The sequence below is a fragment of the Symphodus melops genome (genome assembly GCF_947650265.1).
Source record: "Symphodus melops genome assembly, chromosome: 21".
NCBI classification, from domain to species: Eukaryota; Metazoa; Chordata; class Actinopteri; order Labriformes; family Labridae; genus Symphodus; species Symphodus melops.
Window position 1 is genome coordinate 15,774,452 of NC_136711.1, and position 14,005 is coordinate 15,788,456.

Sequence of the window (14,005 nt, forward strand, 5' to 3'; positions counted from 1 at the left end):
TAATACCAATAGGTAAAGTTTCTGTCCAGGATTTCCACTATTTAGTTTTAAATAAAAGGAAATGTTTTATGTAGTGTATTAAAAAAAAGTACATAATTTTTGCTATGGTATTGTATGTATTTGTAAAATATCCAATTATAAGTCTTTCAGAAATCCATAATTTTATTCAAGGTAAAGATTTAATTGGTTCTATCTGATGTTGAACTAAATTATATATTCGTCATAGGTTTAATGCTACCTTCAACTACTCCTTGGAAATATCGTATTTACGACTTTTAGGCACATGAGCGGCACTCCAAAGCCATTTTCTTTTCAGTATAAAATTGAGAAATATAAACAATTTTAACAATCAAGAAAATATTAGCTAGTTATTTAGTTCATGAAAGAATTCAAACGTCACCTAAACACGTGACTCCCATTCTATGTTCACTCTGCTGCTGAAGCACAGTAGCTCTTCGCTACTTGCTTTTGGTAATTAAACACCAACCACGAATAAGAAACCTAACTTTTAGCGTCTTTTTTTGTTGATCGACAGTATTTGAATGTGTGTACAGTAGATGTCATGACGACTGCACAACTGGGATACGATATTTCCGAGGAGCACATGAAGGCAGCATCGGGCAGTTGCAGCGGCAGTCGTTCTCCCCCCACTCCCTCAAAAGGCAATGGACTCGTCATTGTGACGTCAGTGGTGAAGCGGGAAAAAGTGTAAACGTTTATTTAAACAACCCGAGCATCATTAATTACAGGCACAATTACACCATTATCACAACAAACAAATGAAGAGGGGAGGAGGAGGAAATACCGTTGTTTCTCTGGTCAGGTGTTTTGCAGCTCATTTCCGGCCACGACCACAAGGACAAGGTGTAAGCAGCTGGAGGACCTCCCAGTTCATGACAGTAGCTAACCGGCTAGCTGCAAAGGTGATGCTAATCTAAGGACTCTAATGTCTGTTTCTTTATGTAGCCCACTGAGCCATTATGCTTTAGAAGAAATTCAGGTAAATGTAGTTAAAGTCATATCTGATTTAACTTTACTGTAAACTCTGTCAAGATGCAATTGAATGAACACTCTACACTTACACTACACTTTCTTTGGTACCCTTTGTCGATGGGTGTTTTCTACTAATTTGTCTGTTATACATCCAATTTACACTGGCGAGAGAGGGTCAGAATATTACCACCAATTTTGGCAAACGTACCACAACAATACAAAGAAAATTGTATTTAAATGTAAAAACCCAGAGTCAACCCAAAAGTCACCTTGATAGTTGGAAATATGCTTCACATTCCTTTGCAAGGAAAGAGGTAAATTTAGCTCTCAAGGAGTTCATCTTCTTGGTGACCTTAGTTGAAATGAAATGAGATCACGCCTTCAATGGGATCATTCATCCTCGGGGGAACACAAGTTTCTGGACTTAAGGTAATGCTAATACATCCGAAAGTTTAAGAGATAATTTAGTCTTGACCAGTTCTGTCATCCATTAATGGGTTCAATGTTTAGATCATTTTTTGAACAGATTGTCATGGATTTTGCTCTTAAAACGGGCCATGTGTCAAGGAAGTGTGAATTAGATATTGGTTCCGATCCAGTTCTTTAATTCCTAGTAATAGAAAAATAACAACATGAACAGTCCCTCCGTTCTCCTGTTTATTTATCCCTTTTCTCTACATGTGTGCAACTTTTCAGAATTGGTTTTTCAGAATCTCTCTACAGTGTAAGCATCAATTAAAACTTGAATTCCTTGCAAAGACAGATGATCAATGACTTTATTGCTGCAGACACACGCACACACACACACACACACACAAACAGCACCTGTCTAATCTGTCACTCTGTCATAATTTGATCATAATCCCTAATCATAATCACATCGTATCTTAAAAGGTGTTCTCAATCTGGAGTGGGATTAAGGGATTGCAGAGCCTGAGTGTGAATGAGCAATCAAAATATATTACCGTGTGGGTGCATGTTTGTGTTGGGGGGGGGGGGGGATAAGGGGGTGAATTTAATTTGGTGATGGTGGGGTACAGAGTCACCCTCTGACTGATTCACCCCCTGAAACCGCTTTAAGCCTCATATTATAAAACAATAGAAACTGACCTGTTAAACATGTTTGTCCTCCCTGTTGCAGTTCATCTTTAATCTCGGTCACTTTAATTTGTTTTTATTTAAGTACATGATATAAAACAAAACAAGATTAGTCCAAGAGACACATGTCTATTGTCTCTATAGTTTGTCTTCAACATCGACATCTTTTCAGTCCTTTCCCTTGACAGTGTTGTTGGATGTCTCATCAACTACTGGATGGATTTCTATTCCGTTTCCGTCAGGTATTCAAGATCCACAAAGGATTTCTTCTTCTGACTTTAGAGATCTTTTGATTGTCTCTGTAACACTACCAGCATGTCAGAATTTGACTATCTAATGAAAGAACTCCATAAGCCAGTGCTGGAAGTTGGAAGTTAAAGTCCTCTACTCGAAATGATCCCGGAACCGAAATATTATCAGCATGATGGACTAAAAGTACAACAAGATTAAAGACGTGGTGCAGTACATTTAGATTCTCATCTTAAAGTTGATGGCATGCCTTTTATATAAAATCAATGTTCCACTTGTGATAAAGTGGCCATCGATGACAGCAGCAGGCTCCGGATCGGCAGCCTCCTGTCGTGCCCATCTGTCAATCAAGTTAGCCTCGCCACTAACTATGGATATTAGTATCGTTCATAAATTTACACAATTCAGGATTTTGTTCTCATTGGCTTCATTTTTTAAGACCGGAGTTCTTGGTTTGCACGCTGGTGTTAGCGCCGCTGTTGTATTGTATTGCTATCATGCCAGTCAAATCTTCAGCATGGCCTTTCACCCTCATCCCTCTTTCTCATTCTCATTCACTTTCATTTGAATTGATTGCAGCTTCTTTGAAAAACATCTTCGCTGGTTAGTGCCTCAGTCACATTTCATTTACACATATATGATGACACTGAGCGAGCCCTGTCGGACAATATCTATGTCATTTATTTATATGTTCCTGCAGCTGTATAGAAACATTGTGTTTACTAGTTTTTGTGTCCTCTATAGCTCAAGGCCAGCAGGCCAAGCTGACCCGAACAACCTGAAAGAGCAATAGAAACCCAACAGATGAATTGAAATGAGGAAAGAGACTCTGGGGTTTTTCTTCTTCTTGTCTTTTTTTCACCTGCTTCCGTGCTTTCACTCCAGATCTTCTTCTTCCACCCACTCCTGTCTTTTCATATCGGAGGTTTTTTTTTGCTTGTGACTTTAACCTTTTGGCGAGAGAATCAATTGCCAGGAGATTTGATTTGGACGCTCTAAATTAGAGGTCAAAGGAGCGCAATTTCCATTTCACGTATAGACTTACAATGTACTGGTGCCCCCACCCCTGAAGTGTGTGTGTGTGTGTGTGTGTATTTTTGTGCGTCTCAGCAGCATATGATTTTGAGTGGAGTAATTTAGCAGATGAGCGTGTGGCCATTGTTAAAGGGATAATCTGGCTCTTGCTGCTCAGATAGGTTAACATGCAGCAGATTAGACCAGATTACCCCAAACCACACCAGACAGGACAGGGGCTCTATCCCCCCCCTCCCTCTGTCACTCGGCCTTCCCCCTCCTTCTACTCACTCATCTTCATTTTCTTGTTCCTTTCTTCTTTTTTTTCCTGTAAACCTTTGTAACCAGGAGTTATTTTCCCTTATCTCCTTCTTCACTTTCTCCTCTCATCAAACATGATTATTTAATTTCTTATGTCGTGCCGAACACATCTACGTGCATTCTGTCAAATCATAATTTATATACTCCATTCTCCACACATTTGCCTTCTCTCACTGTTTCTCTGATTTTATCTATAACATTCTTTTGACCTGTAATTGATCCAGACATAGCCGAGGTTTCCACTACATACATTAGAAAATACCAAAGGTAGGTTTGGTTATGTTTGGTAAATCTGCCACATTAAACAATAAAAGAGTGCAGTGAGTATTTCTGTCATCGTTGAAGGAGCAATATGTGACTGACATCGAAGAGAGCTGCCTCCGCCTCCTTCCTGCCTCGAGTCGAGGCACATGACGCTTGCATGTCATGGTCACTGAAGCTTCCTCTCCGTTTAAAAAAAAAAGAAAAAAAAGCATCTCCAATATTTATCCTAATTTTACCACGTTTCTGGATTTTTCGGTCGTGTAAAATCAGTTCTATCTGAGCCAGTTCCCTTGCCCGCTTCCAGCGCTGCATCACCTGTTGGTTTGCCGTGATAACTGGTCTCATCGGGGTAAACCGAGGGGCGTCCAAAACGGCTGGGATGTGGACTGTCGTCAGAGACTTCCGCACAGCATGTTTCCTAAATGTCTGATCATTGAGTAAAGTCATTTTATCATTTCATTCAGTAGATATCTTACATATTGCTCCTTTTAATAAAACCCATTCACTTCTGTGTCATTCTTTTATCTTTGCATATTAATGTGTGATTTGAGGGTGTTAATCATTTAGCTGTGATTGCAGTATATATATACGTGTGTGTGTGTGTGTGTCTGTACTCACATCGTGACGGTGTGTCTGACAGCCAGACGTTTGTCAGGCTCCAGCTGTTTGTATTTTTGGCTGTTGTTGTTTGTTTGTCGGGCTGCTGCTGTGTTTGTGTGGCTCAGTGTATTAATGAAAACACCCTGAGTGGTGAGATGACACTAACAAAACAAACGCACAATAATGATGTAATTACTGCCTTAACATCTGGCCTGAAAGAATGACTGCTGTGGGATTATTAGTCAAATTATCTGATTATTTTGTTTATTCCTGTGTCGCGTGTCGCTGCTCGTCGGCCATCTGCCACGTGCACGCACTTATTTGTGAGCGTTTGAGTGTTTTCATTATTTGTGTATGTGAAGTCTTTGTAACAAACAAACCGTCTCGCTTCCAGATGTTCGTTGCCTCGCCAACAAGAGCACCAGGATTAGCGTCGAAGGTGTTGGGTTGCAAACCAATTAGGTTGCAGGATGAGATGCTCAGGTGCAATTACACGAGCACTCGTCCTGCTTGACTTTCTCTGTGACAGAGGTCAACCTGAGGTCAAATGACGACCACACACAGAAAACACATAAACACAAGGTAACGCAATGCTTCTTCCATCTTTTTTTTTCCATCAGCTTTTTTTTCTCTTTTTTTTTTTGCTTTGGTATTTGTATTGTTATGAGGAAGACAAATCTTTAAAAAAATTCAAGGAAGACATTTTTAACACATTAACTTAAATGGTTTGATAACTACAATAATATGTTCAAAATAACATAGCTTGTGCTTTTAATTGTTTAATGTAAATCAGAGGGCATCCGGCAGTTGGGACCAAATTTAAAGAGATCTATTTTTCAGAAAGCCTCCCGTGTGCAGAGGCTTCAGACCTCGGCCTCCTCTGCCTCTGCGAGTCATCCCTTAATCTCTCCTAATGTTTCCTGCCTCTCATCTGCTGTCCCATCAAATATTATATATTACATCATGTTAACTGTATTTTCCCTTCCTCTTAAACTTTGCAAATGTCTGATGACTCATCCTGCCCTCGAAGCCGTTTATGAATTTTTCAACCAATTAGAACGCTTTGTCGAAGCTCACAATCCAATCCAATCCATCCCAGTGTTATTCCGAGCTTTCTTTTCCTGTGATTATTTCTGTCTCGTTTCTGATGGAAATATGTCACGACACAGCAACTAGATACTTTCCAAGTTCCGTTTCATTGAGACTTTAAAGGCAAAAACATTTTGTGAACTCCCGTCAGCACCACTGTGTCCAACTGCACTTGAAGCTGTTTGTCTGGATCCCTGCTTGTGTTGATCTTACTTTCAGATGGACGTCCTTTTGGACAGAAACATCTGCGAAATGAAATTGCAGTCGTAGATTAAATTAATATTTAAAATCACAAAAGCAGATGTTCATAATAAACGTGACTTTTTTTAATGGCCCAAAGACGAGTGATGTCAAATTTTCTAAAATGTAAAAAAAAACCAGATTTTCCTTCAGTGTTCAGTTGATACATGAAGTTTAGTTCAACATGTTGGAAAACACACACTTTCTTTCTTTCAGTAAACTTGAGGTATATTTTGGACCTTTTTGACTTTAAGACACAGAGACATAGACAGGGAGAGTTTGGAGGCCTGGAGTTGAACCTGCTACCTGGTCTGCACAATGAGCTAAACCAGCCCTGCACATTTTTAAACTTTAATACAGATCATACCACTTTAAAACAGTTACAACTTGCTTGCTTTTTCTTATGCTAGTTGTTACTGTTTCCAATCGTTTTAAAAGCTAAGCTAACCATCTCAGAGCTTAAGATTTATAGAGCTGCATCTATCTTCTCATCTTACTTCCAGCAAGAGAGTGAAAAAGCACATACAATAATGTAGGTTTTTTGAAAAAGCGTGTACTTTTTGTGGCACATTTTTATTGATTAAACAAGAATTCAACACTTGATTAACCATCAGGTTAGAACGAAAAAAAAAAAAAAAAAGCTGTGCTCCCACTCTCTCCTCGTCCTCATTTTCATCCCTCTCAATCTGCCACAATTGAACCCCCTCCTTCCTGTTTTTTAGTCGCCATTGTCCACCGAACTCTCCTGGAGCTCAGTAAGAGCACAAAAGCACAACAAAGACCCAGGAAGTGATTAGTGGCTTAACGAGGAGGAGGCTTTGCGGGGAGTTGGGGGGGCTGTACGGCCTCCTCCATGAGACCGGGTGAGGGGGTTAAAGTTTCAGGGCTTAAGAGGTCAGTGTTAAGTTGTTGAGGTCAGTGGAGGGGTTAATTAGGAGCCGGTCTTTTGTTTACAGGGGATAAGGAGACGCTGAGGAGATTCACTTCGTATCCTCGCCGTTCCTCCTGCCACCCTGGAAGTGTCATCAACCCACTTTTAGCCAGCTCCGCTTTCCCTGCACCTCCCCTCCTAATTGTGCTGTCACTGAAAAGGAGATGTAGCTGAATTAACTTAATTGTCACCATTACGACACACTCGCCCACTTGTCACCACAACACACACACCTCAAGGATGTCTCTCTCTCTCTCTCTCTCTCTCTCTCTCTCTCTCGTGTGTTCGGTGTGTCCTTTCTGCTTCAACTGGAAGAATGTCTTTTCAACTTGGAGGAGCCCTGGCCATGACTGTCGCTCTGGAACTGCTGTGTGTGTGTATTACTGTTGTTCAGCTTCCAAAACACACACACACACACACACACACACACACACAGAAACATAGAAAGCCCATCTTTACACTGAAGAATCTCAAGTAGCTCGATGTAAGTGTATTTATGGAAAGAAGACTGTTTTTTTGTTAAAGCAATGATTACTGGGGAATGTTCTGTCTTATGAGAGAAAGCCGAGTCCTTGGACTCAGACACCCCAGTGTTTCATTGACCATAACTCTCTCTTTACTTGTGTTTAGTAAAGTTTTTCATGTGTGCTGAAAGTGTCATAGTGCAAACACGTCAAGCGGATAGCTGGTTTTAAGAATACAGCCTAAAGGGAACTTAACTGTGGATCGACTCAGATTTTTGTTTGGGATTGACTATACAATAAAAAAGTTAGCATTTTCTTACTCTCATCATCACCACATTAAATCCATCTGTAAAAGCAGCAGGGATTACCTTGATGAGCATGAACCCTACATCTCATCAGGGGTGAAAAACTGGCACACAGCTCGTCGCAGCAGCATGCAGGACATCTGTCTGTTTGGGTAATTGGCATTAACCCCTTTTAAAGCTGGGTGACCCCCTTTTTCACGGCCAACACATCTGCACCGAAGCTCAAATGTAGGCAAGAGGGTTTTTATTTTTTTTATTGTGTAACAAAACTGAATGAGAAGCAGCACTGTAAGTGTTTCCTTAGCTGCTTTTGTTAAGCCTTCAAATACTTTCTTAATCATATTTCATACACGGTGTCCACAGGATGGTTGCCACAATCCAAAGCATATGGCCCAAGGTAGCACAAAATGTGTTAATGCTGATTGAATATGCTGCTCTATTAGACTAATGTTTGCCTTCTGTATCAGACGGATGCTAATCCAAGGTAACAGAATGGAGCGGCAGCGCAGCTTATCTCTGAACTTACGGATATTAGAGAATAGAAAAGTGATTAGAAAGTGATTAGAGTGCAGGGAGACCACTTAGGGAAACATACGCTTTCAGGTCTGGGTGAGATTTTCAATCACACCGGGTGCATTACTGCTATTAATGATGAGAGAGGCTTACCTGCAGGAGCTCCGAGGTTATGAGATTCAGCTGATCGCAGACAGAGATGGCCGCCTAAGTTTCAGGATAGTTTTACTTCATGTTTTTTTTTTTTTAATATGATGATTGCATGTTTTTCTTGTGTCCTTGAGATGACTGTTCTTGGCTTAATTTTTTATTTACATTTTTTATGCCTTTATCAGAGAGACAGGACAACAGATGATTCAGGGATTCAGAGATGGGGTTTGGAAAGACGAGCCACAGGTCGTATTCCAACCCAGGCTCAGTACATAGGTTGAGCAAACTAAACCCATAACCCACTGGTGCCCTTTGTTTTAAATTTATGATTTATGATTATTCTGTATTTTAGAAGTCAACAGCCATGATTGTCCTTTGCTTTTTGAGTTCATCTTTAGATCTGTTTGCTTTTTCGTGTCACAGGAGGAAGTTTAAAATAAAAGGGGATCAAACAACATATTGGGGAATCTGATTTTCAGTGTTAAAATCTGGCAGCAGTGAAGGTCTGCTAATATTGAACACGATATAATCAACACGGTATAGCACGTTTCGACGTTACAAAGGGTTCAGAGACCTTGAGTGTTTTTGTCAAACAACTGTTCCTTTCTGGAGAGGCTTTATGTGTCCAGCTTGAGCTCAAAGGGAGATGAAATCCGCTGCGTTTGATTGACAGTGCTGTCATGACAACCCCTCATCAGCTTTAGGCTGTCCAATCAGGAGTCCTGCTCCGGGTCCCTCCCTGACTCCCAGGTGAGCTAAAGAGTCAGACTTGACCAGATTTCTGTCAGTCTGTTCCAGCGCGTTTTTTCTTTGACAGTTTAGCTCCACTCTTTCGTCCAGATGATGTTCAGATCGACGCTCGACTTTTTCTCAGCCTCCAGGATCTTTCTGCCCAACTTCGCTGATGGGGCCCAACTCCTGGCTCGCTCCCGGTCCCCGGAGGAACCTTCCTCCGCCTGTCCTCCGTTGTCTCTCCCAGGATTGTGTTTCTCTGCGTCTCAGATAGCCAGTGTTTGCGAGACCCTGGAGGAGACCGGGGACATCGAGCGGCTGGCTCGCTTCCTCTGGTCCCTCCCGGTGACCGCAGACGGCCGTGACACTATATCTGAGCACGAGTCCGTGCAGCGGGCTCGCGCCGTGGTGGCCTATCACACTGGGAGTTTCCGCGAGCTCTATCACATCCTGGAGACGCATCGCTTTACGCGCGCCTCGCACGGGAAACTACAAGCGATGTGGCTCGAAGCTCACTACAGGGAGGCGGAGAAGCTCCGGGGGAGGCCACTCGGACCAGTTGACAAGTACCGCGTGAGGAAGAAGTTTCCCTTACCGAGAACCATCTGGGATGGGGAGCAGAAGACGCACTGTTTCAAGGAGCGCACCCGGGGGCTGCTTAGAGAGTGGTACCTTCAGGATCCATACCCGAACCCTGGGAAGAAGCGCGAGTTGGCACACGCGACCGGACTCACACCGACTCAAGTTGGGAACTGGTTCAAAAACCGGAGACAGAGAGACCGAGCGGCAGCAGCTAAAAATAGGTCAGTAACTTTTGATTTAGAAGAAGTTAACTGTGTTATAGCGAGTTGATAGAAATCTGCGCCTGTGAGAGCTTGAAATCGTTTGTTATCCGGGTAACAAAATCAAAGGAACTTTATCTATTACTAGTCCATCATCCACTTGGTTGATTACTCACCATCACTCAGCCGTGGAGGCAATTTCCTCTCCACACGTAGCTAAGGTTGTGCGTATAAGGGCCAATCATGCGTAAAAGCGCACGACCTTTAAGCTTGTATTTTTTTGTTTTCCATGGGGTCGCTCTTTCTTTTACCCCTCTCGCTACAATTTGCTTCTGGGTCAGTGTGTGGGTCATTAATCCAGTTGGTGAAGGAAAACGTGCGTGAATGTGTGCAAATCGCTCGGCCTGCATACACAGTAGATTTTATTATTGTTAGGATGACGAACCTTTCTACTTGTTCTTTAGGAGTTACATTTTCCACAAGAGCAAAACAGTATAACTTATATATCCTTTTTTCTCTCCTTTGCCTGGTTTAAGATTTACATGTATATAAATTTAGATGTGGTTTTTTATAACATCACTTCTCTTTTTCATTTTTTTAGGTTGCAGCACCATCGGATGTGCCCAAGCAGAGGAGGCTGCAGTCCAGGTGAAAATGGGGAGCGTGTGGATGGAGAAACTCTTCTTTCAGTAACAGACAGTGACTCTGATTTGGATGTCTGAGGCTTTTAGTCTTTGAAATGGACCTACTTGGACTCTGGACGATCTGTTGACAATCACAGGAGAACGGAAGATCATTGATGTGGACCAAAAGGTTGTGGTTGGGATTTGGATTGCACTAATTATTTATAGCATAAAATATCTTTATTATCACCAAACTCATACCGAGATGGTTGTGTAAAGATTGTTCCCTGAGAGTTGTACTCTCAAGTTTAGTTTTTTACTGCTGGTTAGCTGATGATAAGCTGCAGATCCAGGCAAACCTTTTTGTCCATTTTTTAACTACATCATTGAATGTTGAAGCTTCCGATGACCCAGCTTAGCTCACCATCAACCTCATTAAATAGACATCAAGCCGAGGACCCCTGTTGGACTTAAACCTACGGACCCCCTCATGCAAGGACCTTTACAGACTGAAACCTTTCAGTGAGATGATCATTCTTATTTTCTCTAATTATGTGTCATTAGGTTTTTTTTTTTTTTTATGGAAAGTAGTGGTTTCTCTAGAAAGGACCCCCAGGTGGCTCTGCTATAGACAATCAATACGCACCACAGTCTACCTCCCTATCTGTCTCTGTTTGTTTGCTTTTTTGTTTCTTTACTTTAAATTCTACTTTCAGAGTTTAATGTACAGTTTGTGATGTCATATTGTGTACAATTTGATGCTGAAAAAATGTTTGATCTTTTTTATATAAATAAAGTAATTTAATTTATAACTTTTATCGTGCTTAGTCTTCTTTAATGACATTTTCACACAAATATGGCTGAAGACTCGGTGTATTCGTGTGTTTACTTGATGAATAGTGAGCTTCTACTGATTAAAAATCCCATGCACAAAGAGTCACCGGGCTCAATCCATTCATCTATTTTCTATAACACACTTGATGTGGGATTACACGGGAAAAAGGGACATTTCTAGGTAGTTTGAAAAAAAATGTTAAATCACAAGATCATGAGTCTTAGAAGTGAGTTTGTTTTTATATTTCTTGATACCGTTTACTTAAGTCAGTGTCTGTTTATGTAAAAAAAAAATAGAAACATAATGAGACAAAGCTTTTCATTCAAGTATAAATTCAGAAACGTCCCCTAAATCCAAGCTATTTTCTATTGACATGATTTGACATGATTTCAATAACTGACTGTTTTACTCATTTTGGAGAACTTCTATGTTACTCGAGCACTTCCATATTCTGCTACTCATCTGCACTTCAGAGGCAAATGTTTTTCTTCTGACTCAACTTAATTTATAAAACAGCTTTAGTGACAAGTTACTTCATCAAGCAGTCGTCACCAGCAGTTGAGTTTTTCATTATCCAAACCTTTCCTCACCTTTCTTCTTGAAATCACAGGAAATGTATGCATGATTTTAATCTTCAAAAACACTGTTATGAGTTTGCAAAGGATTTGTAACTGTGACAGTATTAATTTGCAGTATAAAAAGCAATTACTGAAGTACTGTCTGATGCATGCACATAAGGAGTACCAGGAGTAACAGGTTGCTCATTCTGGAAATAACACGATTATTGTTTCCTCGACATGATGAGATCATTTTTAACTCTTGAAGTATTAAGAAGGATGATACAGCTGTAGCCCTTCTGAATATTCTAGATATTTAAATGGATAATATAGCCATTATGATGTGCTGTATTAATTATTGAACATTTTATTTATCTACTGTGGGGACATCAAGTGGAAAATATAACCTGCATGCCATTAGCCATGTACCAGCTGCCTCCTAACAGTTAATCAGCATCAACTATTAAAATCCAGTCATTTAACATAACGTTTTATGAATGAATAAGTATAACATCTGAAGCTTAGAGTTTTTTGTACACATGTTAAAGTTCAGAAGTAAATATGTGTTTACACAGAACACAGAACTATTTTATCATTGTGATAATTACTTAATTTTGCCTTTTCAGAAGCAATACAAAATTAAACTTCAATCTTTGAACCCGACAAAAATATCTCTGCGGTCACCAGATTTTCCTGGTAACGCCTTTGAGTAAAAGCAAACTGGGGCCATCTAGTGGTTAAAGTAAAGACAGCACACTATGTTATGGCAACAACCAACAACTTCAGAGTACCATTTAGACACGTCTGTGCTTTGCTTTATACATGTTTTACATTAAAGTCTGCTTCCCCACTTTATACCAGAAGAATGTAAGTTTAATTATTAGTACTTCCTTTTTTCTTCATCTTATTATTGTTAAAATATTATTGCTGTTCTCTTTCAAGCTGTTGTAACAGTGTGTGATCCATGAAGATGATCTTATATTTTTATTGTATATAGAAATGATCAGACATCATTATAACAAGCTACTCATGTTTTTATGTTGAAACGCACAAAAAGAGAGAATAAGAATAAAGAGTAACTCTACTTCACTTTGGTATTCCCAGGCAGCATTTTTACTTTTTTATTACCTACTTTTGACTTAATTGCAGATACATAGTTTCTCCTTGAAAGACAATGGAAATAAGATGTTATTCCTTTCATTGTCATAGTTTTGACAAAAGTGTTTTGATTTTTCAGCCATAATATAAAATGTTGTGTACACATGAATGCAAACAAATAGTAATGTTTTAATATATAATGTAACACAGATGGGTCCCTCTGCTGCCTAATGAGTACGAGACTTGTTGAGACTTCAGTATATGTTTCAGCAATATATTTGTACTTCTTTTTAAGCAGAAGCTGAGCAACGTTAACCCCTTACTAATGTAATTCATAAACTCTTCTTTTCTCAGAACTCCACTCGATCCAGGCTGAAACTTCAATTTCCGAGGAGTACTTGAACACAACGTTCCATGACGTCGCGTCCTGTAAGAGTCGTCATCCTCCTGCCAATACGCCCTGCAAACCAGCAGGGGGCGCAGCTTGCCTACAGGTGGGAGCTCAGATTGTTTTCTTTTATGCCAAGCTAACAAAAATACAGTGATTTAGAGCCCTCAGTATAAATGTAAACGCTCACATAATCTGACGATAGTTACAAAACCGACAGCTGATGATGAGGATGACGTACAAAAGTGTGTCACTTGTCACGTTTACTTATATCATAAAATGCTAACGTAAACAGATCCTTACAGGTTATACAGCCTGTGTAACTAAAACATCAAATTTAAAGGCAAGTTTATATGGATGCAGAATATGAAGCTATTTTTAGGTAAAATTGTGCTTTTCAAATGCATGATTAAAAATATAACTGCACTTGCTCTTCGTTTATAAACAGGAGCATATTTAACACAGATGCAGGGGCACATAGTAGAAAGATTGACAGCGATAGGGCATGGTACATATGTGAGCAGGTGACGTAAATAAACATCATAGATCACACCTCAGTTATATTGAGATACTATTCCAGCAACTTGGAACCGTGACATTTTGTTCTATTCTCCAAAGGCGCGCGCGTGTGTGCGTATGTGCGTGTGTGTGTGTGTGTGTGTGTGTGTGTGTGTTGCAGGCTGTCTGTGACCATGCATACGGACTAAATGATTGACTGGCTCTATTGGCTGTCTGGCCATGAAACGCACACACACACAC

General features: G+C 40.3%; 1 protein-coding gene across 1 annotated transcript; it reads left to right on the plus strand.

Annotated features, from left to right (window-relative positions):
• The first annotated feature begins 315 nt into the window (after nucleotides 1–315).
• On the plus strand, nucleotides 316–11,165 carry six3b (SIX homeobox 3b). Its single transcript, XM_079334550.1, is given in 5 exon segments — nucleotides 316–923; nucleotides 6,591–8,932; nucleotides 8,934–8,981; nucleotides 9,054–9,766; nucleotides 10,347–11,165. Coding segments are annotated over 4 exon segments (903 nt in total). The 5' UTR covers nucleotides 316–923; nucleotides 6,591–8,911; the 3' UTR covers nucleotides 10,468–11,165.
• Nucleotides 11,166–14,005: the final 2,840 nt, after the last annotated feature.